The sequence below is a fragment of the Macaca nemestrina genome, chromosome 15, assembly GCF_043159975.1.
Source record: "Macaca nemestrina isolate mMacNem1 chromosome 15, mMacNem.hap1, whole genome shotgun sequence".
Taxonomy (NCBI): Eukaryota; Metazoa; Chordata; class Mammalia; order Primates; family Cercopithecidae; genus Macaca; species Macaca nemestrina.
This window is the reverse complement of record NC_092139.1, coordinates 18,586,434-18,611,577: the sequence shown is the minus strand read 5'-3', so window position 1 is coordinate 18,611,577 and position 25,144 is coordinate 18,586,434. Positions and strand designations below refer to the sequence as shown.

Below are 25,144 nucleotides of genomic sequence, written 5' to 3'. Positions count from 1 at the left end.
TGGAATGCTCTTCCCCCAGGGCCACACTCTCACTTCCTCCAGGTCTTCAGAGAAGCCTTACTGGACCAATGATCTAGGTGTTCACTTGCTTATTGTCTGTCTTCCTTAGGAAGAATGGGCCCTCCATGAGAGTAGGGAATCTTCTGCCTTTTCACTGCCATGTTCCCAGGGCCTAGCCCATAGTAGGTACTCAATAAATATTTGTTCAATGAATGAATATACTCATATAGACACAACATGTCACATGCACACACAGGCCTTAAAGTGCTTCTTGGCTAGGTGTGTGTGTGCACATCTGCATATATATGTGGAACACACATGTACATCAGGCATGCATGCATGCCTGTGTGTGTACACCAGTCTGCACCCACATCCACAGCCTCATTGTTCCCTATTTCCCCCTCATCCCTTGCCCACCATTCTCTCTGGTTCACCTTCTCCTCTTCCCTTACTGGCTGCTTGCTCATTATCCCAGCAAGCTGCCAGATTTGGCTCAACCTGGGGAAGCTGGGCTGACAGCACTCTCTCCCTAGAGCCCAAGTACTCCTGGCCTCTGACACGCAGCCATACAGCTGGGAGGTCCAGGGAGGCACAGCGTCCAACCTTTGGCCACAGCGAGTCAGCAATGGAGCGTGGCTTAAGACCTAGGGCAGCAGCTTCTTGTCTGGCCTGGCTTGCAGATAACTTCGAGCAACATGGTGGGAAGGAGATGGCGGCTACTGGCTTGTGCCCCTCACCCCATGACTCCAGTTTCTACCACAGCCCCAGAAGCCCTGAGCTAAGTGAGGCCTTGATGGTCAGAAACGGTCTGGGGGTTTCATGGTCATGCAGAGTCATGCAGCTTTAGCCTCAGTGTCCTGCTCCTGTGTGCATGGCCCTTTCTGAGTATGGCTGTGTCTGATGTCTACACGGAGATGTATATTGTGTGTGTGCACTTCACTTTCTATGGGCATAATCATGTGTGCAGTGCTCCTGTGTGTGTGCAGTCATACCCAGGTAAGTGCAACTGAATCTGTGTCTGGGGGCTCAGCCATCTCTGTGTGAGGCTCTGTCCCTAGCTGGCTGGGTTTTTGGTGAGCTGTGGCTTTCTCTGAGCTATAGACAGAGCTGCCTGTCTCATTCATCTGCCTGTGCCCATGCCTGTCTACAGCTGCACACCAGGGGACCCCAGGATGCTCATGTCTGCTTGTGGCTTTTGCCTCTGTCTCTGTACATGGCTGAGTCTGTGCAGAAGCGCTATCTGCATAAGGGCCCATTTCCTGCCTAGGGTTGTGCATGGCTATGTCAGGGTGTGCAGTCGTGGGTCTGAGTGTATGGTTGGGCCCTGTTTCAGCTGTGTCCCAATCTAGCTGTTCCCAGTGGTGGGTGTGGCTGAAGATGGGAGTATGTCCGTGTGGAGGTTGTTGTCAAGGGCTGTGCTGTATCTGTTCATGTGCAGCTGAACTTTTGTGAAGGGCTCTGTCAAGGCGTCCAGGCATGCCTGTGTGTGTGACTCTGTCCAGCTGTGCCCGTGTGTGTGATTCTGTCCAGCTGTGCCCGTGTGTGTGATTCTGTCCAGCTGTGCCTGTGTGTGTGATTCTGTCCAGCTGTGCCTGTGTGTGTGACTCTGTCCAGCTGTGCCTGTGTTGGGGACTGGATCTATGAATGGGGTTTTATACCACTGTAGTGGTGAGTTGTATGCGGGGCTGGGCTTGTGCATGCGGCATCTGTGGCTGTGCCTACATATGTGACTGGGTGTGGCTGTATGAGCATGTCTGAGGGCATCACTGTGTCCACATGCAGATCCACATTCATGGGGGAGCTGTGTCCATGGAAGTGGCTGAGGTCATGTGTGTGGTTTTGTCCAGGACTATGCTTGACCCCAGGGGGCACTTGAGCTCACATCTGTACCCTGTATCCTGGGTCAGCAGGCTCTGTCTTTCCTGTCCCTCCCAGAGGATCAGCTACTCCCCTTCCCAGCAGGCTCCACTCCCCTTGGGGATCACCTTGATCCCACCCCCCACTCCCAGGGCCCACAGCCCACCTGTGGGCGAGAGTTCGGCCACGCTGCCAATATAGGGGCCGTGCAGGAAGCGGGGCTCACTGTCATTGATGTCCTGCACCTTGATGATGAACTCCGACTCGGGCTCCAGTAGACGGTTGGTGGCGCGATCCCGAGCCTGGGCCCGCAGCGTGTAGAAGGTTTTCTGCTCGCGGTCCAGGCGCTCCATGGCATGAATGTCGCCTGTCAGCTCGTCGATCAGGAAAATGGTCCCAGCACCCTCGCCTGAGATGGTGTACTTGATGGCCCCGTCACCCTCGTCAGAGTCGGAGTGGATCTGGGGAGGCAGAGAGGAAGGCAAGGTGGAGGCTGAGGAGGAAGCTCCTCTTGGCTTCACCGTCCCATGCCATTGGCTGCCTATTCCTAAGCCCATCTCTTCTCCAACACATACATAGCTTTAGTGAGGACACTGAGGCCCAGCAGCCACGCTCACTTACATCCCGGGCCTGGAGTGTTTCCTCAGTCCTCTGGGGCCCTCCCTGTCCCTGGACTCTACTTTCCCCTCTGCATTCAGAGCTATCAGCCTTGGAGGCAGATCTGAACATGGCCTCCCTGCTTACGACCCTCCAGTGGCTTCCCATTGCCTTCACATAGAAGTCCAGCACCACTTCCACACCTCTCTCCCCTTTAGCACGCGCAGCCCTGAGGATCCTGCCTTGAGTCCTGTCCTTGTTTCTCTGCCCTTGGAAAGTCTACTCATCTTGCAAAGTGCAACAAAAATGCCACCTCTTTCAGAAAACTTTTCTGGATCCTCAGTCTCTCCCCACCTCCGGGATCTCTCAGTACATCAAGCCATCGTGATCATGTTCAGCCTTGTAGGATGGCTGTAGCCAACACTTCTCAAACTCTACTATGCATGCAGTTCACCTGGGGATCTTGTTAAAATGCAGATTCTGACTCAGTAGGTCTGGGGCCAGGCCTCAGACTTTGCATTTCTAACAAACTTCCAGGCTGCTGGTCCATGAGCTCACTGTGAATTACAGGTCCACCGCTCCCTAGACTCTGCACCACAGGAGGTTGGGGTGGCATCTTCCTCATCTTGGTATATGGAGAACCAGGCTCAAGACACGGCACATGGCAGGGAGTGAAGGGAGAGAGGAGGAAGGGATGTCAATTGAAAGAGCACCTTCTATGTGCTAGGCACTGGCTAAGCAATTTATGTACTTTTCTAGTTCAAGATGCTTTTTTAAAAAACCTGCTAGAGTAGGTTTTGCTATCTTTATTTTACAGATTTTTTTCCCCATTTCCTAATGAAGATTGGAGAAGTGGAATGGGTTCTTCAAGGTCAGGCCACTGGAAGAGCTGGTCTGACTCCACACTGGGCTTTCCTATTCCATCTAAAGCCTCCAGAGAGGAGCCCAGGGGAGGGGAGAGACAGTGCAACCTGGCCCAGCCTTGGCTCTGACATCTCCTCCCTGTGCGTCCTCACCCATCACTTTGCCTCTCTGGCTCTCAGTTGCTTCATCTGTAACATGGGAATCATATTAGCATCTTCCTCCCAGAGGTACTGAGGGGTTTGCTGAGTTGAGAATCCACACAAGGCCCTTAGCAGGTGTTACCAGGTGACATTTACAATATTTAACAGCCAGCATGGTGGGTGCACTGCCCAGGCAGTGGTACTGCAGCAGGATCCCTGCTGGGCCAGGCAGGAACCCTTTGGTTGCTGGATCACAGAGAGGCCCAAGGGGCTGAGAGAGTTGGGGCGAGGGAGAGGAGAGGGACTATTTACTACAAGTATGGAGGTTTTTCATGGTTTTAACAACCAGTACAACTATACCAGTTTGTACTAGCTGAAAATCAGCCCCGTCTGAGACATAATGAGTGCCCAATAAATGGTAGCTATCGTTATTATTATATTATTACTAAATGTTAGCTATATATAACCAGGATTTAATCTAGGCACTATTAGGCTCCAGATTCCAGGCTATTTCCACTGCCCTGAGATCTCTTGGGTGAGGAACCAGCAAGAAGTCTGTTTTCTTGCAATCAGAAACACCTAAGTCCTTATCTTCCAATGCCCAAATCTCCCAGGCAGCTTCGCGCAGAGGAAAATCCATTCCGATGAAGCTAATGGCTTTGGGCAGGTCCCTGCTCCTCTCTAAGCTTCCATGGAGATGGAGTGTGAATGAGAGAACCCCTAAAGTTCCTTTCAGGCTGGGGTGCTGTGGACCCCAGCCCACTCAGCAGGAGAACAGGTGCCCATGAAGTCATCACGAAGGGGGACAAAAGCCCATCCCCTGCCACGCAGGAGGAGCCGGGGTATAAATTCTGCTGGTAGAACTTTGTGTCTGAAAGGTGGATTATAGAAGTGCCATTTGGAAGATTGAATGGCCCATAAACATTTTCATATTTCATTAGCCGATTAATGGGCATCTCTCTCTTTTTGGCGAGTCTGCTGATTCTCAGCAGAAATTGTGGGGACTAAATGGAGGCGTCTGGTGGAACCTTTCCGGGTCCCCGTCCTGTTATAGATTGCCCCAATTAATGCCCGTCCTGGGCTCCACTGAGAAGCCTTCTTCCTGTCCAGTTACTGTTAATAGATTTCTCATAAGTGGCTGGATTGTAAAAACCTCATAACTCAGTTTAATGCCCCCAATAAAATTATTTCAGGACATCAGCCCTGAATCATTGGCAGTGCTGAGGATGAGGAGACCTGTCTCTCCTGTTTGCTGTTTATACATTTTTTCTACCATTGCCCCAGGGGAGATGGGGTGAGAGGGGGTGATTCTGTTCCCTTTTGGGGTGGCTCTATCTGCTTCCCAGTCTGATCTGTTGTCAGCTTATTTCATCAGCAAACACTTCTGAGCAGTGTGATAGAATAGACGCCATTCGAAGAGATGCTTAACAGCTATAATCTTATTGGTCTTCATCATTGTCCTGTGAAACATTATCATTCCCATTTCTCAGGTTAGAAAACTGAGGCACAGAGAGGGGAAGTCATGTGCTGTGTCAGGTGGCTAACTGCGGGAAGCACGCTCCTGACTCTACTACTCACTAATGTTGGGACCATAGGTTTGTCAATTTTACCTCTCTGAGCCCCTGTGTTTCCACCTGAGAAATCAGACCGAGCCCTACTTGGCACAGGTGTGGGGAGGATTAGATGAGAGCATGTTTACATTGACCTAAGCACTCTGCTAATGGTTTTTCCTTCCCTTTCCATCTCCTGGCTCTCCATCATGTCCCTGCAGCCCTTGACGTTTTAACTCAGATCCCAGGCAGGGCTCACTTATGAGTGAGGAATGGAGAGGAGGGAGTAGAGCCTATGGTGATGTCATCTTCTGTGGAATATGATGCAGAGCTCACCCTGGGGCCTACTGGCTGCTCTCTGGGGACCGCAGAGTCAGACAGGGGCAATCGGCCTGGGCAGGAGCTAAGATCTGGGAGTTACGAATTCAGGCCCAGCTGGGGCTGCCTTCCCTGCCTGCCTGGGTCCCAGCTCCAGAGTGAAGGGGGAATGCCTGTGGCTCTGCCCTAAGAAGATATTTCTCAGGACTCTCAGCTGTGAGTGGAGGATGGAAGACGGTGCTCTCATTTATTGAGCACCCACTATGTGTCACACATGTGTTGCAGGCCATCTGCAGAAATTGAGCTTGACTTTGTGGGGTTTGCAAACGTATCCCTATTTTCCAGGTGAAGAGACTGAGATGGCCCCAGGTCTGTTTGACTCCAAAGTCCAGTTTGGTTTCTCTGCAGTCTCTGGGAATCTGGCTAGTCTGCTTACAATGCCTGTAGCAGAGGATGAGGGAGAAAAGGGGAAGGAGTGGGCTACCGGGTGGCCACTGGGCTGCACAGCTTGGACAGTGGCCTTGACACCAGTCTTTTGCCCTGTGCCCTGCAGGCCACAGTCATCAGTGGCCTCTTCTCTCTAAGCCTCCATTTTACCATTTGGAAAAGAACCTCAAGCCACACATCAGGAAAGATTACGTGCTTTGGAGTCAGAATCAGCTCTGTACCAGCTTCAGCTTTGCCAGCAACCTGTGCATGCGCCTGGGCAAGTGGCTACCCTTCTCTGAGCCTCAGTTTTCTCATCTGTAAATGGGGCTGATATTGCTTCACCATATATATTCTGAAGATTCATAAGATAATATATGGAAGCTCCTTGCACTTAGTAGGTGCTCAATGTAAATTAGTTCTCTCTCCTTTTCCTGTCCTGGTCTCAGGAGGGGTTGAGGGGTCACCTAGTTCATCCCCTATCTCCTGATACAAGAACCACACAGACTCAAATCCTGACCTACTGGAGATCTAGGGGCCATGATCCAATCAATGCCTTCTTGTCTTTCAAATTCAGCTTGTTTCCTCCTCCAGGCAGCCCTCTCAGATGCCCTCTCATTTGGTTGAAGAGACCTCACCTACTCCGTTCCTGCCCCGTACACAAACCCCTCCACTCCACACCCTCCTGTAACTTCTAGTGTTGCACATCTGTGTCCCCAGCTGTCATGGGCCTCAAGGTATGGACTAAGTTAGGTTTGTCTATGTCAGAACTCTCTGTGCCTGGCACGCACTAGGTACCCTGACAATACCTGCAGAGAAAATACAGGGGGTGGCAAAGTTGAATGTGTGTGTGTGTGTGTGTGCGCGCACGTGAGTGTGAGTTTGCAAGCTCCTTGAGGGTCAAGCATCTGGCTGTTTATTCCAACTCCCCAGCACCCAGCACGGGGCACAGCACCAAACATATTGAATACATGAATAATAAAGTATACAACTGTCATCAGACTCCCCCAGTTGTCTTCTGGGATTTCTGCTTAATTCAGCCACTCTTAAATCCCAGGTACACATGGACAATCGCTGGGAACCTAAAACACACCAGGCACAGTTCTAGACCCTTGACTGCTATCTCACTGATGTCTCATCTTGTGCATCAGAACTTACTCTCTCCGCATTGTGTAGGTGGGCAAACTGAGGCCCAGAGAGGGTCTAAACCCCACCTAAAGTCACACAGGTGATGAGAGACGGCTCCAAAGCCTGACACCACATTCAGAGTTCTTTCTACCACATCAAGTGTGGCCAGCCTTGGAGGAGAAATCCCCCTCAAGCCCCATCCCTTGATCATAAACAACATGAAAAACACAAGAGTGATGGTTTCTCATCCCAGGGGGCTGAAAAATGGGATTTATGAAGCCATTAATTACTTCCTCCTAATTAAATCAAAATTAAATGCGAGCAGAGGTACGTTTTCCTTATTAAAGACAATTAAACGGACAGTGCGGCTACGCAAATAAAATGAGTCCAGGATTTAAACGGAAAGCAAATCAAATAAAAAGCCTCCCCGGAATGAGGGGTCTGTTCACAACCGTGCTACTCGTAAACCAGGAGTTCATCAATTTTCTTTAAATATTAGCAACTTAATTAAATCTGCTCTCCTCCCCACTTTAATCCTGCCGTATATCTAAAATAGATCTCACCGCCTACAGGAGTTGGTCATAAGTGCTGACCCCATAACTCTATCTTTTTTTAAAAAAATTAAAAATCCTACAAAATCCACATCCAGCTGACAGAAGCCTCGGGGGAAATTACCGTTCGGAAAAGGGATTAGTCAGAGTACCCAGATTTTATGGAAATGCTGGGAGGTTGCTTTGAGGGTGCGTGTCGTGAGAAGGTCGGGGAGAGGTGGGCCAGGGTTGCCAATGGGGGCAGGGCCGCAGAAGGAGCTGTTCGTGTGGGGTCTGGGTGACAACCGCGGGGCCCAGCAGTTCCTGTGGGTGCTGACAGAAGCCTGGCGGCGAGTGATGGAGGAGGTGGTTGTAAAATAGGTTACCGTCGGGCGCCTGGGGTTCATTCTGCGGATGGTGCTGTTGCTAAGCTACCTTTAGAATTCGACAAGGACGGATGCTCCGAGCGGCTCCCTGGGGTGGGGGAAACCAGGAAGCAGTGAATTAACTGAAACCGTGGTGAAGTCCTTTCTTCCTGAAGAGTGAGAGAGCGTGGTATGAGAGTGTGTGTTTGCATTCACGTGTGTGCCCACACAAACACTCGTACATACGAGGGACTCAGCTGGAAAGGGGACAGGTGGCTTTTAAAAGCCCAAGCTCGTATTCCTAGGGTGGGGAGGGGTGGGCTAATGACAAACTTCCCCCCATTTAGTGGTAAGAAGCTATAATGTTAAGTTGCCAAAAATACTTTTTGTGATTTGGGGTGGGAGTTTGTAGTTAGATGGTGCACTCAAGATGGTGGAACTCTCAATAATAGTGAGACTTACAAGGTGAGACTTAACAATAATAAAAGTGAATACTTACTGAGCACGTGCCAGGACCCAGTAAGTATTCTAGGTTCTTGATAAGTACTAACTCATTGACTCTCCAAGGCCAGCCTTTGAGCTGGGTCCTAGTAATAGCCTCACTTAACAGATAAGGAAACTGAGGCACAGAGAGGGTGAATACAGTCAGCCCTCTGTATCCATGGGTTCCACATCAGTGAATGCAACCGACCAAGGATCAAAAACATTCAGAAACAAAATTGGGTCTGTACTGAATATGTACAGACGTTTTTCTTGTCCTTCTTTAACAATATAGTATAACAACTATTTGCATAGTATTTACACTGTATTAGGTATTATCAATACTCTAGAGATGGTTTAAAGTATATGGGAGGATGTGCATAGGTTATGTGCAAATGCTCTGCTATTTTATATTGGGTTTTGGTATTCATGGGAGGTCCTGGAACCAATCCCCCATTGAGAGATACCGAGGGACAACTGTAAAGTGCCCAAAGTCAGGAAGATCACAAGCAACCGAGCTAGGAATTGAGCCCAGGCAGTACAGTTCCAGGTGGCCCTTTAACCACACACAATGCCACCTCTCATAAGAAAGTGCACACTGGGCAAATATTTGCAAAGAGATGAAACCTCTTCCTCCCTGGATGGAGTGCTTTTCTGGAGATGGCCTTGAGAGTAAGAGAGCAGGGCAGGGGCTCTGGGTGAAGGTGATAGAGGAGGAGGGTGACAAGTCCCAACAGTAGTGGCAATTGTGGAGAGAGGCTGCTGGGGGAAACAGAAAGGGCCCTGGGCCCAGCACAGTGCTTGACTCCTGGCAGCTGCTTAATATGAAGCTCTTGAAGTGAGCATGGAGGTTGTGTTAGGAGACCTAGCTTCTTGGGTTGGTTCTGCAGCTATGTTGCTGTGTAGCCTTGGCATGATCTTCTCTGCCTCTGGGCCTCAGTTTCCCCTCCTTCTAATGAAGGGAGCTACAGGGCCCTCCCCTGCTTATAGACTGTGGTTCCATGAGATGGGGGTGGGGTCAGTTCATGCTGTTGAGGTGATAAAGGCTAGGTAGGGGCAGATGAAAGCGTGAGTCAGAAGCTGGTTTTCTCATCTTTTCAGGATGTGGGTGGCTGGGGAGGCTTTTGCAGAGCCCCAGCTGCTGGGCAGACAGCAGGGCTGAAGTGCCTCAGATGACCACCTCCTCTGATATTTAGGCAGATGCATCAGTCCTTTCCTGTGTCTCTGGGGTTTTCCTGGACCAAAGGCCTTTTCCCAGGTCTGAGAGTCTCAGAGGGGTCTGGAAAATCAGGCTGGGATTGGCCTCTTCTCTTTCTCTGTTGGGGGCTTAAAAGCTTCAGCTCAGGGGGCCGGGCACGGTGGCTCACGCCTATACTCCCAGCACTTTGTGAGGCCGAGGCAGATGGATCACTTGAGGTCAGGAGTTCAAGGCCAGACTGGCCAACATGGTGAAGCCTCATCTCTACTAAAAATACAAACGTTAGCTGGGCATGGTGTAATCCCAGCTACTTGGGAAGCTGAGGCAGGAGAATCGCTTGAACCCGGCCATGGAGGTTGCTGTGAACTGAGATCGTGTCACTGCACTCCAGCCTGGGCAACAGAGCAAGTTTCTGTCTCAAAAACAAAAACAAAAATGAAACCACCACCGCCACCACCAGCAACAAACACTTTGACTCACACAGATTCAAGTCCTGGCCATGCCACTCACCCATGACTATGACTTTGCCCTCTGTTACTTCGGTTTCTTTACCTACCGAAGGGAATGATGATTTCCACCTTGCAGTTTAAGGGTTAAGTACTTTATATGGGAATAATAAAAAACAGCAACAACAAACAAGCCGCAGGCTGAACACTTTATGTGCTCTGTTTTCTTCTTTAATCTTCAGCAACCTTAGGAAGCCGGCTCTCTGAGCCCCTATTTTTACAGATGAAGAGACTGAGTGTTGGGGCGGCAAAGGAACTTGTTCAAGGTCACACAGTGAAGGGGTTGGCAGAACCAGGCCTCACACTCAGGTTTGTCTGCCTCCAAAGCCTTCATTCTTAGCGATTTCACCTTTGGCTACTACCTATCATATAGCAGCCTTGGTCACTCCATCCCCAGCCCTCACCCCATTCTACCAGCGCCACCATCTCCCACACCTGACTGGGAGTCAGGAGTCCTAAGCTCTGCCACTAGGTTGCTGGATGATCTTGAGAAGGCCTTGAACCTATCTGACCTCTGTCTGTCAAATCCTTGCTCAGCTTAATTCATAGGAATCATTCATTCATTCATTCATTCAGCCACATGTATGGAGGGGAAAGTAGCTTTGGGCCAGGGATTACTGTGTCTAGACCAGAGAAAATCTGAGCTTCCTGCAAGGCAAACCCAAAGGTTTACATCTAGACTTTCCTTCTCTCCTTGTCAAGGATCCTGATCTCTGAGCCTCAAAACTGCCTCCCAGTTCCCAGACTCATTTAAGCACACAGGAAGTTCTGGAGTCGTCTCTGCCCACCCACATTGCTGACCAAGACTTCCTGGAAAGCTAATTGGCCTTAACAAAAGCCAGATAGTGTCCCGGGCCACCACTCCACTTTCATGCCCTACAATCACCCTCCACTTCAACACCTCAACTGCTGACAAGGCTCTGAGCAAACCAGCTATTTTCAGGCCTCCAAATCTTTGCATAGGTTACGTCCTCTTTCCCACCAGCCTGATGAACTCCTACACCTACGTCAAACCCAGTTCAGGTGTTTTCTCTTCCATGAAGAGACATGACAAAATATACTATTTAATGATTGCCTACTCAGTGCCCAGTGCTGACTCGTGAAGCTTTTTATGCACCAGGGTGCCTCTGCCACTCTGGGGATCCCCAAACTGGCAGAGGCTGAATCTCACTCGCCTTTTCTCCCCAGCATCACACCCGGGCCCCACAAGGGGCTCAGGAATCGAATGGATGAATAAAAGTCCTTCTCAGCTTCTTATACTTCTGTGGCACAGATCTTCAGCCAGATTTACCAGCATTTACTCAGAGAGTTTGAGAAAGTAGTTTCATTCATTCATTCATTCATTCATTCATTCACTTAATAAACCGTTTGCAAGCAATGTCTGTGCTAGGCACGGGGGATTTCATGGCCAGCAAAACAAACATGGTCTAATAGGAAAGACACACATTAATTGCACAATCAAACAAACACATGCATAATTAAAGTGTTATGAAGGAAAGATGCTGGGACCTCAAGGGGGATGTGACAGCAGATCTGTCCTAGTCTGGTGTGGGCAGGAAGGGTTTCTCTGAGAAAGTGGACTTGGAGCTGTAGTGTGAGTGTAAGGTCATCCGTGAAGGAGCAGGAAAGAGCAGTTCAGTGGGAGAAACAACTTAGGCAAAGGGGCAGTGGCAGGAGTGTGCATGGGGCATTGGCTGACTTTCAGAACAGCAACAGAAGGGCAGTGAGGCTGAAACTCAGAGAGTGTGGCAGGAGATGAGGCTGGAGGAGGAGCCAGATCTTTGTAATCAATGGATAGATGGATAGAATTTAGGCTAGACCCCAAGTGCATAGGGAGCCGCTGAAGAATTTTAAGCAGAGTGGCTAGAGTATGTAGAGTAGAGAGGACCGGATTTGCAAACTCGTTCCTAAATCCCGCATGCATCTAGCTACAGGATGGGCTGGGATTGCCTGCTGGGCTCTCTCTAAGATGAGGGGGAGGAGAGGAGGCCATGGGGCAGAGTGGGAGTGGGGCTCTGGACTCCCTTATCAGTCTTTGGCCAGGGAGCAGAAGGAGGCACATGAAAAGTGGATTTAAAAGGAAAGGTGAACTAGGGTTTCTTGTATCTACCAGTGGGTGTCCTCAGGGTCCTGGGATCTAGAGTTGGAGTGGGGCCCCTCTTTACCTTGCCCACGTACAGGGGCTCCGTGCCCGTGTACTCCTCCACCACGAAGAACTGGTTCCACACCCAGCCGCGTTTGACGCGGCCGGCTCCCAGCGCGCCGTCCTGCCGAGCTCCGGGCGCCGACGGCGCGGGCGTGCCCGCTGCCCACAGGCGCCCCAGCAGCGTCGGCGGCGGCGGCAGCAGCAGCAGCAACAGCAGTAGCGCGGGGGACAGCGCGGCTCCCGCCCGGAGCCCCCTACCTTCGGGCCTCGGCCTCATGCTTGGCCTGCGCGGGGCCGGGGCCCAGGAGCATGGACGGGAGGCACCAGGGCGCCGCTGCTCCGTCGCACAACGATGCGGCGCCGTGTCACATGGTGGCCTCAGCGCGGCCGCCGGGATGTCGCCCCCGACGGGGCACCCGGACAGGCCCGCGGCCCTGAACGCCGCCCAGCCTCGGGGGTGCCCGGCTGGAGGGGGAGGGGGCGCGGCCGCATCCGGGGCATGGACAGCCCCCGGGGTCCCCGCCCGCGCCCCCCTCGCCGCGTCGCGTGCGGATCACCAGGCAGCGCCTGGACAGCTCCAGAGTCGGGGAAGCGCCATGGTTCCTGCGCAGAGAGGATGCGGGTTGAGGCCGGCAGATCCTGCCAGGATTAGGGGCCTTCCCCTTCCATCAGGAGCTGCAAGAGAAACAAGAAAACATCAGATGGGGCTTCTGTGTAGTGGGGTGGGCAAGTTGAGTCTATCTTTCCTCTTGTAGGTACTAACTAAACACCTTCTGTATGCTGGTACTGTGCAGGGTGGGACAGGCACCATAGCGACTCACAGTGGTCCCCTCTTCTTGGAGCCCATAGTCTAGTAGGCACCCTCTCCCGCACACTGCAGCCTCTCCTTTCACCTGGCATCAGACGCCCCTGCTCTCCCAACCTCCTGCGCCTTTCTCACAGCCCCTCCCCAGCTCAGCCTTCATGCCCACACAAGCAGAGACCCTAGTAGGTGGCGCCCCTGACCTGGCTGACGATGTCTCCAGCCCTACTCAGCCCCCAGAAATCCCCCACCCCAGGTGCTTCTAGATGACATCTTCAAGAGCCCCCAAGACCCAGGCCTCCTCGGTGCACAGAAGTCCAGCACCCAGCCCACTACCCAATACGCCTGCCTTCCTATCCATCGCGGCACAGACAGGTCATTCCATCTGAAACAAGCACCAAAGGAAGGCCCTCTGATGTGCTCCTACCCCCACACCAGCTTCTAGGGATAGAGCACCTGAGTCCCAGAGGGCCTGGCTTGGAGACACCCCCAGTGACTCCAGGCAGGGTCACAACCCCTCTGAGGTTGCCTCTGGTGCCTCCACATTCCCCCAGAAAACATTTCTTTCCCACAGTCCCAGAGACAGCTTTCCTCCCCACTCCTGGGCCAGCCTGCCGTCCCCAGATCCATCCATCTCTCCTCCCCTCTCTCCATCAGATCCTGCTTTCAGCAGGAAAGGATCTGAGGGACTAACGCCTACTCAAGCCATAATGATGAATAATGGCTTAATGTGGGTGTTTACAGGGGACAGTGATGCTGCTTAATGGAGGAATTTCAGGCCCAGAGAGGAGTGCATGGAGGTGAGGGGCTCAATCCTCACTTGTTCTTCCCCTGAGTCCAGTTCAGCTCAGTGCAACAGCTCAGTTCCACCAAGCTTCAACTTTATGCCAGGTTAGGCCGGTTGCCAGGGGCAAGGTAAATAAGCTCACAGTTTAGTGGGGTGGAAGGTGAAACCCTTCTTAAAACAACCTAAATGTCAGGTGGCATGTGATCAGGGCTATAAAAGTGTCTGTGTGTGGACAACCTGAGACCTGTGGGGCTCAGGGAAGGGACTGAGCTCGGGTGTTTGGAAAGGGAAGGTAGGCGGGAGACAATCAGGGCTACTTCTTGGAGGAGGTGGCATCTGAGCAGATGGGAAGAAAAGGTGGGCATTTCAGGCAGAGGAGCGTGCATGATGGCTGAGTGGTCTGGCCAGTATGGGGAGTTAGATTGTGAACAGGGGTGTGTGTTTGGGCAGATCGTGTGTAGCAGGGTCAGGGTCGGGGGCTGACCTGGCCCTAGCCAGATCTTCCTGAGAACAAAGGAAGTGGCCTGACTCTAGTGAGGAAGAAATGCAGACCACCTTCTTTTTTTGTTTTTGTTTTTGTGTTTTTTTTTTTTTTTTTTTTTTTTTTTTTGAGACGGAGTCTCGCTCTGTCGCCCAGGCTGAAGTGCGGTGGCCGGATCTCAGCTCACTGAAAGCTCCGCCTCCCGGGTTCACGCCATTCTCCTGCCTCAGCCTCCCGAGTAGCTGGGACTACAGACGCCCGCCACCTTGCCCGGCTAGTTTTTTGTATTTTTTAGTAGAGACGGGGTTTCACCGTGTTAGCCAGGATGGTCTCGATCTCCTGACCTCATGATCCACCCGTCTTGGCCTCCCAAAGTGCTGGGATTACAGGCTTGAGCCACCGCGCCCGGCCGCAGACCACCTTCTTTAACCCAGCATCACAGTGGGCAATGCCCATCCCTTTAACTCATGGGAATCACAACTCTGAAAGTTGTCTTATGCCTATTTTGCAGATGCCTAATTCCCCAGTGCTTTTTTCTAGCATCTGCGCCAGAAAATCTTTATGGAAGGAGTTTCAGGGTGGGGAGTCATTGCTGGAAAGTGAGGGTGATAGTGAGGGGGTTAAACTGTAGTTCTGGGCTGTGACAGTGGGAAAACGTCCACACTCCATAGGTAGGAATGGAGGGAGGGGTCTGGAACATGCTGTTCCCTCTTTCCCTATAGGCCCAGCCTGAACTCATGGGGTCAGGAGGACCCATGATCCTGCTGTGAACATACCCTGCCTGGGTATAGAATGACTTCTATGGACCTGGGCACCAGGCTCCCCAACCCTGACAGCTCTGCTCTGCAAGCCCTGCTCTGTGCTGCCGCTTCCAGGGATCTGGCTTTGATTCCCCACATTACGACCTGGGCTGGTTGTAATGAGGCTGGAGTTGTGGGTGAGGAGGAGGTGCCGCTCCAAAGTCTTCATTTCCTGGAGCGTAAGGTTTCCCTGCGTGCACCATGGGAACTCTTCCCCCAACTCCAACAAGCAGCTCCAGGGCCCATCACAGCCCTGTAGGGATGCAGAGGAGGGGAGAGGCTGAAGGGAGAGAGAATTTGGAGGGAGGCTGCTGCCACTTCTGGAGAGGGCTGTGGAGGTCGATGGAGCGGCATGTCAAGGGGAGATCTGCCAGTGTTTGCAGGCACCCAGCTGTTGCTCTCCTTCCCTCCTTTCCTTTATTTCTTTGTTTCTAACACCTTTTACAAGGATGGGAGGCTCTGAGATTCATTCAGTCACCAAACATGAGGGTCTGCTACAAGCAGGGAGACAGAACAGCGTTTTATCTTTTCACTCATTCATTTATCGAACATACGTTAACAATCGCTTTCTGTTTAAGACAGCAAGATGCAATCAGTTATTCAGCGATCTATCAGCAAAGAGATGCTTTTCTTCTGGTTATTCCTTCACTCTTTCCACATATATTCACCAGCCCTTCTCTAATGCCAGTCCATGTACTGGGCACTGGGGACATAGCAATAAAAAAATGAAGTACTGGCCGAGAGTAGTGGCTTGAGCCTGTAATCCCAGCATGTTGGGAGGCTGAGGCAGGTGGATCACTTTAGGTCAGGAGTTCGAGACCAGCCAGGTCAGCATGGTGAAACCCCTTCTCTACTAAAAATACAAAAATTAGCCAGGCATGGTGGTGGGCATCTGTAATCCCAGCTACTCGGGAGGCTCAGACAGGAAATTCGCTTGAACCTGGGAGGTGGAGGTTGTAGTGAGCCAAGACCGCGCCACTGCCCTCCAGCTTGGGCGACAAAGTGAAACTCCATCTCAAAAAAAAAAAAAAAAAAAAAAAAAAGAAGTCCTAGCCTTTGTGGAACCGACCTTCTGGTGGGGGACACAGATAATAGAGGAATTAATCTACAGTATAATTTCAGGGAGTGGTAAACATTGAGAAGAAAAGTAAAGAAGGAGGAAGTGGAGAGAGAATGATGGAAGGAATGGAGTGAGTGCGTTGTTAAAGATACGATATCAGGAGGGAGGGCCTCTCAGAGGAGGTGGCATTGGGCCAAGTCTGGAAGGATAAGAAGGAGCTGTGCACAAAATAGTTCCACACAGACGGAACAGCCTGTGCAAAGGTCCAGAGGGTGGAATGAGCTGAGATGGCATTTGCAGCTAAAGTGCAGGACGCATCTGGACATGTGGAGTTTGGGGTGTTGGGGAGGAGAAGGCACTCTTGGTAGAAGAGCTGTCCAAGGCAAAGGCCTGGAGTCAGATCCCCACTTTATATATTTTTTAAATTGTATTTATTTATTTTTGAGACGGAATTTCTTTCTGTCACCCAGGCTGGAGTGCAGTGGCGTGATTTCGGCTCACTGCAACCTCTGCCTCCCCGGCTCAAGCAATTCTCCTGCCTCAGCCTCCCAAGTAGCTGGGATTACAGGTGCATGCCACCACACCTGGCTAATTTTTTAATTTTTAGTAGAGATGGGGTTTCACAGGCTGTTCTTGAACTCCTGACCTCAGGTGATCCACCCACCTCGGCCTCCCAAAGTGCTGGGATTACAGGTGTGAGCCACCGTGCCTGGCCAAGATCCCCACTTTAGAGAGGGGGAAAGTAGAGCCCAGGAGGACTCTATCAAGCCTACTTCGTGACAAAGCGGTGCCTCGAACCTGGCACTTGGACTCCCCAGGCAAAAAGCATCTCCGGGGAATGCGAAAAAATGCACCTCTAGGTGACTGCAACCCAGTGTCGGAGTCACCACTAGCAGGGCAAGCCTGCCCCCACTCGTGAGGGCACAGTCTGCACTATTGTTTGAGGGTGGAGCCCTGGCCCTCCCATCCTCACCTCTCCCTCCCGCTCCTGGCCCTTCATACCTCAGCCTACAGGTCCTCCCTCAGGCATCTTGGCTAGGTGCCCTGGCAGCCTGCCAACTCTTCACTGCTCTGCACAGCCCTGCTAGGGCTGCCACAGACATGTCGGCCTCCTCCCTCCCTTCCTCCCTTCCTCCTTTTCTTGCTCCAGCTGCTTTTCCTGAATGGATGGTGACTACAGGACCCTGTCCTGGCATTCAAAGTTGGTCCAGGGAGGCAGCTGTGGAGTTCTGCAGCCGCATTCAGCCCTCCTGGGAACCCCTCCCATGAGACCTGGGGCATGTTGGTGGCCTTCCCTGGTCCTCAGGTCTCAGCCTACTGCACAGAGCTGTTTAATCCCAAATGAAATGAAAAACTGAGCCCAGGCCTGGCTCAATTAATTTTGGCTCTGCCTGTCCACACTTCAGCCTCACCTCCTATAATCTGTCCGTCTGCCCAGGGGTCTACATATATGCCTATGGCTTCTATGTGCATGCGAACATGTGTCTGCAGTCACTTACGTGACTGAGTGTGCATGAGGATTTAATGTACATTCCTTCATTTCACAAATATTTATGAGTTTCCACTCTGTGTTGTTCTAGGCACAGCAAAAAGAAACAGGTACAGTCCTTGCCAGGTGGGGACACGGACAATAAACAAATAACGTGTCAGACAATGGCAAGTGCAGTGGAGAAAGCAAAGCAGAGTAAGGGGCAGGAAGTTCTGGGGATGGTGGGATTTGCTGTTTATCCATCTATCATCATTATTACAAATGATCATTTATGCAGGGTAGCCAGGGAAGGCCTTGTCATTAAGATGAGATTTGAACAGAGATCTGAAGTGAGGGACAGAGGGGTTGTGCACAAAACTGGGAGAAGAGGGTTTCAAGCTGAGGCAACAGCAAGTACAAAGACCCTGAGGTCAGCAGCACGTGTCTAGTGGGAAGGAGGAACATGAGGGGGTCCCGTGTTGCTGAAGTGGAGTGAGTGCAGGGGAAGCAGCAGCCGATGAGGTCAGAGAGGGTAGAGGTGTAGTCAGAGCCTACAGGCTCTCTTGGGTTTTTACTGTGAGTGAGATGAGACCCCTAAGAGGGTTTGGGCAGAGGAGTGACATGATCTGACTTATGTTTTAAAAGATCATTCCGGGCTGGGTGCAGTGGTTCATGCCTGTAATCTTAGCACTTTGGGAGGCTGAGACAGGAAGATTCCTTGAGGCCAGGGGTTCAAGAGCAGCCTGGGCAACATATCAAGATCCTGTCTCTACAAAAAACTATTAAAAATATTAGCCAGGAAAGGTGGCATGTGCCTGTAGTCTCAGCTACTTGGGAGACTGAGACAGAAGTATTGCTTGAGCCCAGGAGTTCAAGGCTGCCATGAGCTGTGATCACACCACTAACACTCCAGCCTGGGCGACAGAGTGAGACTCTGTCTCTAAAAGAAAAAAGAAAAAAAAAAAAAAGTCCAGGCACGGTGGCTCATACCTGTAATCTTAGCACTTTGGAAGGCTGAGGCAGCTGGATCATTTGAGCCCAGAAGTTTGAGACAGCCTGGACAACATGGCAAAACCCTGTCTCTAAAAAAAAAAAAAAAAAAAAAAAAAAAAAAAAAAAAAAAAAGAAAAATTAGCTGGGTGTGCTGGCATGTGCCTGTAGTCCCAGCTACTCAAGAGTCTGAGGTGGAAGGATCACCTGAGCCTGGGGAAGTCAAGGCTGCAATGAGACATGATCACGCCAGCCTGGGTGACAATGAGGCCTTGTCTCAAGAAAAAAAAAAAAAAAATCACGCTGGCTGGCTATTGCGTTAAGATAGGCAGATGCTGGGGTTGGGAGGGGCCTATGGGAATATTTCAATAATCCGGCAGAGGACTAGTCAGGGGCTTTGATCGAGGGGGAGCAGTGGAGATGCTGGGCCACAGAATATGTTGATGGGTCAGAAATGGGGTTCATGGGAAGACAGCAACTGAGTGTGGCCATGCCCTCAGCCTGGGTAGAGGCAATGATGGTGTTTCTTTTCATTCAGAGTTGAAGACGGCAGGAAGAGCAGATTTGGGGGTGGTCAGGAACTGACTTTGATGTGTTACAATCAGTTTTTGGACAGGTTACACCCCAAATCTCTGTTAGGCATAAAGCAGAGATGCAGAGCAGGCTTCTGTGCCTATGGCCAGGAGTTCAGGGGTGAGGTCCTGCTGCAGGTAGCAGTTTGGGAATTTGAGTGGCATGTAAAGTTGAGACTGGGTGAGAACACCAGGGAGTGACTGTTGATGGAGAAGAGATCTGGGGACTAAATGCTGGGGGACCACAGCTATAGTGATCCAGGAGATGAGGAGGAAACAGCAAGAGACTGACAGAGAGAAGGGGAGGGAAAGGGAGACATTCTGGGAGCCAACAGAAGAAAGTGCTATAGGGAGGGAGTGGTGAACTGTGCCGAATGCTGCCATTGCAGGGTGAGCGTCTGTCCAACTGTGCCTGGGACAGCTCCACGGCATAACTGTTAACAATGTCCCCCAGTTTGGATGATAAATCATGTGATCCTACTGACAGGTCAGATGTGGACTTTGACTTAACCATTGGAGTTAGTGGGGCGGAGGTCATTAGTGACCTTGCTGGCAGCGATCTGGTGGAGTGGTAGGTGCACACGCTTGACTGGAACAGGTTCAAGAGAACCAGGAGGAGGGAAGGTGGGGACATGTGTGGGTGGGTGACGGCCCCTCTTGGGATTTGTGAAGGTTCATTTGCCTGCCCCCACCCCCCAACCTCATCCCAGTAGAGATGGCTCAAGACAGAGGCTCAGGACACAAATCAGCATACACGTAATGCAACCAGGGCAGCTTCAGCTGTGTGGGGAGGGCCAGAAGAGCCCCCTTCCCCCTGCATCCCCTCCTGTACTCTTCCCATCTCTCCTGCCACAGGGCCCAGCCAGACAGGTGAGTCTCTGTCCTTGCCCAGGCTCCCGTGACTTGGCAGATCCTCGCTGCTCCTGCCTTGGGCTGGGTTCCTCTAGCTGGTATGGGAAGAGGAGAGCAGCCCCAACCCTGGGTGTGCTCCCTGTCTCCCAGCTCCCCAACAGCCTCGGGGAGAGTCCCACAGCTCCAGTCTCTGGCAGTCACCGAGTACCTGCTGTGCTCTGGGTCCTGTCGAGGCTCTGTCACTCTGGGGGACACACAGAGGAGGCAGGCACGATGCGAGAAATATTAACGACTTGAGGCAGCATAGACATCAACCACCCTGACTGCAGGGTCCCAGGGGCCAAGGAGAGGGCAGGTCCAGGAGATCCCTGTGGTAGGGGCTAGAATGACAGGGTCAGGTGGTCTTCAGGGGGTTTGGAACAGCGTCTATTTACCAATAGTGATGAAGCATTTCCATACACATTACAGCCACACTACGTGTACTTGACTCTTAGCCCTGGAAATAGGCCAGATGTGATCCCTGCTCTCAAGGCAGTCACAGCCTACGGTAGAGATGTCCATTCCTTAATTCATTCATTCCACAAACTCTTACAGAACATTCCCTAGTGAGACAGACAGACCGTTAGGTACTCTTGGGATGATGGAAACCTAGAGGCATAATTCTCCCAAAGAGCTCACCATCTAGAGGGTGGCAACAGCCATTCAGCATTTACAGTATACCTCACATGTACCATTTTCTCATTTATCCTTTCAATGAACACTTATTGAACTACAGGGTACCAGATTCTGTGCTGGGTCCTTGGCAAGTTTCACAAAGGAGCCTTAACAGGTTTGTGGCCAAGTTATCAGATTCCAATGAGAGAAATCACCGGCAGTTGCTCATTTATCAGGGAACTAAAATCTAGTGAAGACCTACTATGTGCCACATCACGTGTAAGTGCTCTGCAAATTAAATGCACGTGCTCAAAGATGAGCAGGAGAGACCAATATTTTTTTAAACCCAAACAAAAAAATCCCACAACAAAAAATAAAACCACGAAAATGGAAAGTATAGAAAACTCATGCACAGATGTGAAGGCTCAGAGGAAGAGCTCCTATCTCCTTGGGTAACCATGGAGGGCTGCCTGGATGAGGGGGGCATTGGAGCTGATCCTTGAAAGGTGAAGAGGATTTGGACACAGGGAGATGAAGTAGGAAATTACCAGAAGAACGAGCATGAGCAGAGGAAACCTAGGACATGAATGGGATACAGTGAATAGTGTAGTCTGGCTGGGTTTTATGGTGTATAAAAAGAGTAATGATTGGTACCAAAGTTATCAAAAGAAAAAAGAACAAAAATGAAATGAGAAAAAAAGAGTTATGGGAAATACAAAAGACATGGCTGGCTGCAAACAGCCAATTCATCCCTCATCCTTCTTTCTTGTTTCAATTTCATTTCAATATTTGCCCTCAGCTCGGCCATGTGCTCAGTCCCTCCTCTGTTAATAGTAACTAGTCTAAACCAATAGGACCCAGACCCCTCTCCCCACCAGCAATTGATTTAGAAAGTATTATGTGACACAATTCTGGTCAGTGAAATATAAAAGTATATCTTCTGTGGGCTTCTGGGAAATTTTTATTATTCTTAAAAAAGAGATGCCTTAAGGAGGACCTTTTTGTTTTCTGCATGTGGAAATAGGTGATGGCTGGTGCAATAGCAGCCACTTTTGGATGATGCAGGGAACCACACCAAGAGGCCAAAGAGGCCTACTAAGAAAATACAGAACAATCTGTGTCCTTGAAGATGTTTTTGAACTACTGAATTAAGCCACCCGGGGTCTTGAATCCACTTCCAGCCTCCACTTCCTCCAGACTCTCTTTCTCTTTTCCCTGAACTCCCTCAGGCCTGTCTGGCTGTGTCTCCCTTTGGGGCTTGCTGTCAGCTGCAATGGCAAACTTCCGAAAGACAAAGACCACTCCTACTCCTCTTCCATGCCTTTCCCCATTCCCACACACATACCTGGCAGAGCTAAGCACAGAACTGGGGCCTGGGAGGGAGTCAGGAGAGGCTTGCTCCAGACAGACTTCAGAGGCTGGTCGGGTAATATGACTTTCCCTGTCACTGGGGAGTTGCCAGCTGTGGGCATCACTGCTGCTGCCTGTACTTCCGGAGTCTGGTTGGATGGCCAGCATGTCCTTTCTTGATTTCTCAATGCCCTGGCATCGTCACTGCCAAGGCTGTATGACTGCCAGCTTGGTGGCTCCAGGCTCTCCCTTGTCATCTGTCTTTCCCCCTGGGGACAGGGGAAGGTATTCTTATCCTACTTGTCATGGGATTTGTGTCCTCTCACTCTGCCAAGACCAAGAAGAGGGGCTGCACAGAGCAACCCCCAGACAGAACAAAGTAGAACAGATTTTGTGGTGCTGCCTGGGGCTTTGGCACCCCTGCCTCCTCCCCCAAATTCCTGATAATCTCTTGACATTCAGGGGACCTAAGACCATGAGATCCAAAGTCAGACCACAGTTTGAGTTCCAGTTCCATTATTTTACTCTATGTGTGACCTTGGTAATTTGCTTCATTTCTCTGAGTCTCAGTTTTCTCATTTGAAGAATGGGGATAATAGTACTTACCTCCCAGGGCCAACGTAAGGAGTAAGCGAGATGAGGCATGTGAAGGAATCTGTGGTGTTTGGCAATAAATGTTAGTGAATGTCGTCAGAATGACTAGTGTTGTTATTACTATTTCTGGTCCCTGGACAAATACTACTGGACCCTATTATGCACAAAGTATCCTGGCCAGGTAAGGAGAGTTTAGAGAACTTCATCCTCTCAGCCATTTATTTATTCACTCACGTATTTATTTAACAACTGTGCTAATCAGGCCTATAGTGCAGCCTGAGTCAAGAAGAGTGAAGAGTTGCACAGGGTGTGGGCGTTGCCTCCTGCTCCAGCACCAGACTCAGGCTGGGGGAAAGGGTAGTTCAGGAAGAGGCAGCTCATTCATCTGTTCATTCCTTCACTCACTCACTCCTCCCAACACACCTGGCTTGTATGTGGCCTCTCTCCACGCCTGCCTGGCTTCCAGGGCTGCCAGTGGGAGCGGTGCCTGACAGTCTGGCTCCTGTCTGCCCCCACTGAGTCCCAAGGGCACTGTGCCTGCTGGATCCTGAGCCCAGAGCTCTCTGTGCTTGGCTGCCGTCTTCTCCCTGGGGGAAAATTATTTCTACCAGCTCAGTGCTCTCCTTTTGGGCCAGAATAGCTCCTGGTGTAATGCAGGAGCTACTGAGGCATGGAGGGGTGCTGGGAAGATCCACTTTGTCTCTGCTCACCTCTCAATGCCTCCTACCCCAAGGTACAAGGCACGATGGAGCCACAAATGAAGGAGGCAAACAGTTACTGCCTCAGCGTGCCTGCAATTCACATGAGCATGTGTGAGGCTGAACACACGCATGCATGTGCATCACTGATGTGTGCAGGGGCAGCATGCACATGTACCACATCCCAGCACCAAGGACAGCTCCCTGCACACACTAGGTGCTCAGTAAGTGTGGAGCGAGAGACTAAATGGGGGTCTGCTCTTCGTGTGCTGAGCCCAAGGGCTATTTCTGGGGCCTGTGAGTGATGCACGTGTAGTGTTTGGATGGAGGGTGTTTGCATCTCTGAGTGTATTTGTGTGGGGGGGAGGGGGGTGGTGGAGTGGGAGCAGGATATCCCAAAGTTTCTGGGCTTGGTAGCTGAACATCACCCAGGGAGGCAAAGGTGGAAGGTCAGGGGAGAGGGGATGATCAGAGCTGGGGTCTTATGCACCCCATATACACGGTCACCTCATCTGCAAAGGCTGACCCGGGGCCCCCTGTCTTGCCCCCTGCCCCAGGCTATATGCCGAACACGCTGCCGCACACGTCTTCATGAAGCCCAACTCAGTCTGGATGGTTCTCCTGTTCCAAACCTTCCTTGCTGCCTTTCCCCTTTAAGATAAAGCCCAGACTCAGGCCTAGCATTCATTCATTACTGTTTAGAGTAACGAAGGTTTTTCATGCTCAATGACTCCACACACAGCCTTTTGAGGTGGATATTGTTATTTGCTTCCATTTTTCAGATAAGGAAACTGAGACACAAAGAGTTTATGTGATGGGCCCAAGGTCACACCACTGCTATGTTGTGGAGTCTGGATTTGAACTCCAATCTGCCAGCTCCAAAGCCTGTACCTTTACCCACTACCCACGTGGCCCACTCAATGCTCTGCCTGATTGGGACCTGCCTACTCTACATCTTGCCTCTGCCTCTTTTCTCCCTGGGCAGATGGAACCACCTGCTGTTCATGACATTCATGCCTCTGGGCCTTTGCTCCTGCTGTCACCTCTGCCAACAATGCCCCTCTCCCTTGCTGTCCCACATCCAGCTCTGACTCAACGTTCGGCTCCCAGCCCCACTGCCCTCTCCTCCATGCGGTCTCTCAGCCTCCTCCCCCGACCCTGGAGAGCTCACACTTATCTGAGTCTGTGTCTCAGAATCAGGCTTTTCTTTGTCCTGGCCTCAGCACTCTGCCCACTGGCTGTGGATGCTTCATTATTGCTCTCTGTCCTCCAGCTCACACTTCAGTGCTGTGCTCAGAGTTTGCACTACTGAATGTGTGAGTGAATCCATGAAGGGCTGTGTGGATGGATGGATGAATGGAAGAACACACGGTGGGGTTGCCTGGTTACTGCTGCACCCCATCCCTCAGACTGCTCTTCTATGCTTGTTCCACTTCCGGATTCATCAAATATTTATTGAGCACCTACTATGTGCCAGGCTAAGGATGCAGCAGTTAGAAAGTCAGACAAAGTCCCTGTCCCCATGGCCTTCCATTCTGTGTGTGTGTGTGTGTGTGCGCACGCGCATGTGTGTGTGTGTGTGTGTGTGTGGAGATACATTTATTCGTCCAACAACCTCACAAATAAATGCACAATTACCAACTGTGCCAAGATCTGCAAAGAGAAAGTACAAGGAACCCCCACATTTATAGGGGACACTACCTCATTTGGGATGGGTGGGGCAAGTTAGGGAACAGTTCCCTGAGAAGGGGTTTTTTAGCTGAAACCCAAAAGATGAGTGAGATGTACTGAGGCACAGGTGGCAGAATGTGCAGAGCCATATTTAGGGGACTGAAAGGCCACGGGCAAAGCAGAGTGTAAGGGAAGAGGCTAGGGAAACAGCTGAGGACGGGCCTGGAGGAGTTGAGATTTTGACTCAACCAGAAGGCACT

General features: G+C 51.1%; 1 protein-coding gene across 5 annotated transcripts in view; it reads right to left on the bottom strand.

Moving 5' to 3' along the window:
* Positions 1-25,144, bottom strand: part of LOC105496472 (cadherin 22) — a 135,815-nt gene that overhangs the window by 65,503 nt on the left and 45,168 nt on the right. For 2 of the 5 annotated variants that reach the window (XM_071079203.1, XM_024797501.2), the window contains exons 2-3: positions 12,125-12,780; positions 2,024-2,318 (exon numbers count right to left, since the gene is read on the bottom strand). In XM_071079203.1, coding sequence (XP_070935304.1) covers positions 2,024-2,318; positions 12,125-12,382 — 553 coding nt within the window. In that variant the 5' untranslated portion in view covers positions 12,383-12,780. Of the gene's footprint in view, positions 1-2,023; positions 2,319-3,012; positions 7,506-7,555; positions 7,770-7,796; positions 9,812-12,124; positions 12,781-25,144 lie in introns of those variants that run through there. The other 3 variants (XM_071079202.1, XM_071079205.1, XM_071079204.1) reach the window with 3 other exon arrangements.